This window comes from Carassius auratus, chromosome 26 (genome assembly GCF_003368295.1).
Source record: "Carassius auratus strain Wakin chromosome 26, ASM336829v1, whole genome shotgun sequence".
Classification (NCBI taxonomy): domain Eukaryota; kingdom Metazoa; phylum Chordata; class Actinopteri; order Cypriniformes; family Cyprinidae; genus Carassius; species Carassius auratus.
The window spans coordinates 7,938,954-7,945,292 of NC_039268.1; the positions used below are offsets into that span (position 1 = coordinate 7,938,954).

General features: G+C 50.1%; 1 protein-coding gene across 1 annotated transcript; it reads left to right on the forward strand.

Annotated features, from left to right (window-relative positions):
* Window positions 1-1,588: 1,588 nt before the first annotated feature.
* LOC113043958 (uncharacterized) lies at window positions 1,589-5,971 on the forward strand. Its single transcript, XM_026203511.1, has 2 exons — window positions 1,589-2,225; window positions 4,892-5,971. The coding sequence occupies exons 1-2, from the start codon at window positions 1,589-1,591 to the stop codon at window positions 5,962-5,964; spliced, it is 1,710 nt and encodes a 569-aa protein (XP_026059296.1). The 3' UTR covers window positions 5,965-5,971.
* The last annotated feature ends 368 nt before the right edge of the window (window positions 5,972-6,339 follow it).

A 6,339-nucleotide genomic window follows, 5' to 3' on the forward strand; every position in this document is an offset into this window, starting at 1 on the left:
GTACTGGGAGTGGCTAAGTGATGTGTGTCTCGTGGCAGCCCCTCTGCTCACTCTCAGCCAACCATCTGTGTGGTGGGATCACTACAGGTCTGCCAGACTCCATCGTCATCGTGGCTGGAGGGTCCCTTGTCTCCGCCTCCAGCCACTGCAGCTCCACCATGGCACATAGCTCCCTCCTCTCTACCATGGCTCATTAGTCCACCAGCACCGCCATCCACTGCCTGGGGATTCCACTCCTCTGGCTGTGCCTCGTCTATCTGCCCCTTTGGCTCTGTCAGGCTCCTCCTTCTCTCCGGCTCCATCTGGGTCCTCTGTTGCTCCGGCTCCACTGCAGACTTCTGGATCCCCACCTTCACCACGGTCACCAGAGAAATCTGCTTCACCTCCAGATTCTCCCCATCACCCTGGCTCATCGGCCCTCCATCTCTGCCTCAGGCTCCACAATCACCTGCTCCGCCACCACTGGTCAGCTCCCTGGAGTCGCCAGCCCTTCCTTCACCATGGCTCCTCCCACCTGTCGGCTCCACCATGGGCCATCTTCCTGGGCTTTGGAGGATACATGAGCATCTCCCATTTCCTTCTATTCTGGGCTCCTCCCTCCATCGGTTCCACCCAGGACTCCATTGGTCATCCTCCTCCTGGTCATCAGACCACTTCATAAATCTCCTCTTGTCTGTGCCAGCCCTATGCATTACCTTTTTGCCATCCCTCCACCATCTCCTGATCCTTCCTTCTTTGCGGCTCAAGGTCGCACCTTCCTGGATGGGGGAGATGGAAGGGGGCAATCTGTCACAGTTATATTAGTTTATACTCTGTTTGCTTTCGTTTCCCGTTGTCATGGTTATTGATTAGATTTCAGCATTAGGTTCAGCTGTTTCTTATTAATTACCCTTGTGGTCTATGTCCTAAAATTGGTCTGTGCAGATTGAGTTTTTCGGGTCTTAAGTTAACATTGTGTATGTGTCACCAGCCTTCCCTCTCTGGATTAACCTGTGTGGATTTAATAAACAGTGTAATCCTTCATCTTCATGTGTGCATGTTAGTGATCAGGTGTTTTTTTCCAAACTGCGGGTCCTGCTTTTATAAAATCATTTGGCCCGCCCGATCCCGCCCCTCACAAGAAAGTAACATTTCTTTACCCGCCCGGGGGATATGAGACATGAAATATGAGACGACCCCCAAACTGGGGACATCATGCAAGTTAGATTGCTTGGCAGGCCTGTGTATAAAAGTACATACAGCGACCCGTCTCTGCCCTACCCACAATATAGAGTGAACAATTAAACTGCACCCTGCCTATTGTGCAACACACCTTCAATCATCATGTTCATATATAGTTGTACACACCAGATGGGGTGGAAGAGAGAGAGAAAGAAAAAAAAACATATATTATAATTGTTGACCTCTACTAAATGTAGTTTTATAACAAAGTTCGGGAGGAACAGTCGCAGTTCATTAACCTGATTAACACAAGTGGAGACCAATCAGTAATCAACCCATGATAAGGTATAAATGACAGCAGAACCTACCTCTGTTCATTGACAGTTTTCAGCAGTCAACAGCTCTTCAGCTCTCCTCTCTGCGAACCATGTCGAGAAAACCAAGCTCTTCATCCGATGAAGAAACGAATATCGCCGGGGATGCACCTTCGCATTCCGACGGCCACACGACCATCATTCCTACGCCGGACGTCGCACCTGAGCCCCAGGCTTCTCCTCGTGGCCGCACACCGGCCCGATCAGACCTGCGCGCACCAAGACGCCGAGACCAGCCTTCACCACCCCCGGCAAGAACGCCATCTTCTCCAGCATCCTCCTACGGCTCGGCCACTCCAACGGTCCCACCTATCGGGAAATGGACCGTAGCTGGACTAAGGAAAGCGCTGGAGAATGCAGACATACCGGCGTCAAGGAAAATGCACAAAGCGGAGCTATACGATCTGTATGTCTCGTCACAAGCAACGCCTAAGACGACCCACAGACCAAGCAAATCCCGCACTGCCCGAAACTCACCAGTCCAGTCACCACCGTCGGGTTCCCGCACAAGATCCGGCTCGCTTCATCAATCGACCCGGAGGAACAAGCCTTCATCGAGCCTGGGCCGCCCCCCTCAGTCCGCTAGGGCAGGTTCACTTGCTGAGGAGGCCCAGCCCTCCACCACCACTTACGCCGCAGCAGCGCAGTATGCCGCCGGGCCCAGTAGCCCCCCCACAGCTACTCGCTCAGGCAATCCCGCTGTTCATAACCCTTTTCCTTTTCAGTGGCCTCCAGCTCCTCTCGCAAACGCTAGCGCGAAGCTACCGACGCTAGCAGAACAGGCCCAACCATATCAACAATCCCACCCACCAGGTCATAACCCCGCCCACTTCCAGTGGCCTGCAGCTCCCGTAGCTCAGACAAGCGCGGGCCCGCCCCCGCCGGCAGCTCATGCCTATAATCCTTCCTATCACCCTACCTATCTCCTTCCCTTTCCTCCACATCATCCTAATAACTTTTCTCTTCAAACCTCAACAGGTCATCAAAACGCGAGGCCTCCGATGACAGTTACAGACCCGGCACATACCCTCCCCAGCTATTCGCTCCAAACTAAAAACCAGTACTCTCTTTCCACAGCAATACAGATGCCCATTCCGTCCAATGCCGTCGCAATGGAGCCACCTCCCGTGTCACAAAACATCCGGGCACAGATCCTCGCAGGTATGGACGTAGATCTTTCATCTCTACTCTCTCTGCTCCCCGCAGCCCAATCAGACAGGCAAATAGACTGCGGGGACTTCTCAGTCACTTTAAAAAATCCAACCACCCACACATCCCGCCTACTATCATTTCCTGAATTCACTATCGCTTTCGCTAGATATACAGAAATCATCTGTTCAGCTTTCCCCCACAGGCGGCGCGAACTGAATGATTATTTGGCTATAATAGCAGAGCTCGCGCTGTCCTATGGGGGCGGGCATTTCTACACCTATCACAAACTCTTTTCAGCTAAGAGCGCAGTGCGAGTCGCCCAGTGGAACCAGTGCACATACTGGGGGGCTCTCGACCAGGATCTCCACAGCAGGGTATTTCTGGGCTGTAAAAACATTTCCTGTGCAGTCTGCAGGTCAGTGGCACACTCAACCATGTGGTGCCCCCAAGTTAACCCTTCTGTTCCACCCCATTCAGGAACCAGCCCAGTGAGATCCACCAGCTATGTGCCACGTCCTGCAACAGCCTTAGCTAATCAAAGATTTAAAAATCCCTCTTTTGAAGGAAGCAGGCAGCCCTGCAACCAGTTTAACGCTGGTAAATGCACCAAATCGCGCTGCCGGTACCTTCATGTTTGCAGTTTCTGCGGCGGCGCTCATGCCCGCTTCGTGTGCCCAGTGTACAAATCTGCTAATAAAAATTCTAAAAATTACTTATCGACTCCTGTAAATATTTCACGCATGCACGCTGAACTAGCTCATCATCCGGACCCCAAATTTACCAAATACCTGCTGACAGGCCTCGAAAACGGCTTTAAACCCGGCGCAGAATGCCCACTCTCACAGAACACTATCTGCAATAATCTTCAGTCCGCCCTAACAGAACCTGAAGTTGTCGACAATCTGATAAAAAAAGAAGTCGAATCTGGGTTCATGATCGGCCCTTTCGACACTCCCCCATTCAACATGTTTCGTATCAGCCCCATCGGAGTGGCTACAAGAAAATTTTCGGGTAAAAAACGTCTCATAATCGACTTATCAGCCCCGCACAATTCCCCGTTTCCAAGCATTAACAGCTTAATTCCTCTCGATGAATTTTCGCTTAAATACCAAGACATAGATCAAGCAATCGACATGGTTAAAATCGCAGGTCGGGGTGCTTGGCTCGCAAAAATCGACATTACTTCAGCCTTCAAAATTATGCCTATCCATCCAGATTCATGGCATCTTTTTGGAGTGCGCTGGCGTGGGAAATACTACTTCGCCGTACGCCTAACCTTCGGATGCAAAAGCAGCCCAAAAATTTTCGACATGCTATCAGAAGCAGTTTGCTGGATATTGTCGAATAATTACGCCATTCCCCACCTCATTCACCTGCTAGACGATTTTTTAATAATTTCGCCCCCTGAAGCCATACCAGCCGCACATTTCCTTACGGCCCAAAAAGTCTTTTCCGAACTCGGAATCCCTATTGCTCAAGAGAAAACGATGGGTCCGGCAAAATCCATCGAGTTCCTCGGGATTACATTGGATTCAGACAAATTCCAAGCATCCCTGCCCAAAGAGAAAATCGACCGAATCATCCTAGTCTCATCTACCCTCATCGACAACCCAAATTGTTCTAAACGCGAACTACTATCCCTGCTGGGACACCTAAATTTCGCTATGCGCATTATTCCGCAAGGCCGCCCATTCATTTCGCACCTCCTCTTGCTCGCGTCCTCCGTCCCCGCACTAGAGGACCGCATTTCTATAACCCAAGCTTGTCGCGACGAACTCAAGTTATGGCTAACATTCCTAAACCAATGGAACGGTCTATCTCTTTTCTACCGCTACCTCGTTTCGTCCCCAGTCGATATCCGATTGTTCACAGACGCCGCCCCCTCGGTCGGTTTCGGAGGATTTTACCAAGGTCGCTGGTTCGCGTCTCCTTGGCCACCACAATTACAGGACATCCCTCTGTCCTCCGCATTATTTGAGATCTACCCCATAGTAGTAGCAGCCTTCCTGTGGGGTAAAGAATGGACGACCAGCAGCATTCTGGTGCATTGCGACAACGACGCTACAGTGCATTGCATTAATAAAGGCCGCTCTCATTCACAGGCTATAATGCCTCTTTTAAGACGCCTCACCTGGATCTCAGCGTGCGACCAATTCATCTTAGTCGCCAAACACGTTCCGGGCTCAGAAAATCAAATCGCTGACTCTCTCTCTCGCTTTCTGTTTCAGAAATTCAGGACGCTGGCTCCAGGGGCGGACAATTTCCCAACGCCAGTTCCTCCATATTCAGAACTGATATTCCCGTAACACATCCGCTAAAACCCCTCCTCGACACATCACTCGACACAATCCTCCAAGCAGTTTCCCCCAGAACCCTCCAAACCTACGTGACCGCGTGGAGATGTTTTAAAACATTCCACGTATCCTATAATCTACCATTCCCAGACTTTTCTCTCCTCACAATCACTTCATTCATATCCTACCTTAACAGCATCAAGAGCCTGCAAGTCGGCTCTATCAAAGGGTATCTGAGTGGCATTCAATTTTTCCACAAACTGATATACGGCGCCCCCTCACCCGAGATAAATAATTCACAAACCTCCCTCTTAATCAAAGGGATTCAACGATCCCAGCCAAACCGTCCCGACACAAGACAACCCATAACATCAGATATCCTCACCCAATGCATTTACACCCTCCGCACCGGCTACCTGTCTCTCCATATCGCCCGCACATTAGATGCCATGTTTATTTTAGCCTTTTTCGGTTTCCTTAGATGCTCGGAACTCGCCATCACCTCCAAATTCGATCCCAAAACCCACCCCACTATCTCAGACTTATCAGTCATAGATAACGAAACCATATCATTTTTGATCAAACAAAGTAAGACAGACCAAACCAAAAAAGGCCATTTAATTTACATTTTCAAACTCTCATCACCCATCCAACCATTCCAATCCGTTCTGGCATACCTCCAGTGGAGAACTTCCCAAGCTAACTGCCATCTCGATCCCCTATTCATAGACGAATCCAACAAACCAGTCACCCGCTTCTGGTTTCAGAAACATCTGAAATCCGTCCTCCAACACTCAGGAATCCCAGCAAAAAACTTCTCAAGCCACTCCTTCCGCATTGGGGCAGCAACATCAGCAGCTCAAAAAGGTCTCTCCCAGCAGCAGATCCAAGCTCTAGGAAGGTGGTCCTCAGATGCCTTCCAAAGCTACATAAGAACCAACCGTTTCCACATCAAAAAAGCCCACCAAACCCTCATCGAGTAAAAAAAAAAAAAAAAAAAAAAAAAAAAAAAGGTATATATTCAATCTGCATGTCCAGCGAGCTCGAGTCTCCCAGCGGACGCAGTAATCATCCACTTATCCGTTTCCACTGCCAGTCCAGCGAGCACCAGTCTCTCAGCGGACGCAGTAAATATTATTCGTTTCCACTGTCCGTCCAGCGAGCACCAGTCTCTCAGCGGACGCAGTAAATATTATTCGTTTCCACTGTCCGTCCAGCGAGCACCAGTCTCTCAGCGGACGCAGTAAATATTATTCGTTTCCACTGTCCGTCCAGCGAGCACCAGTCTCTCAGCGGACGCAGTAAATATTATTCGTTTCCACTGTCCGTCCAGCGAGCACCAGTCTCTCAGCGGACGC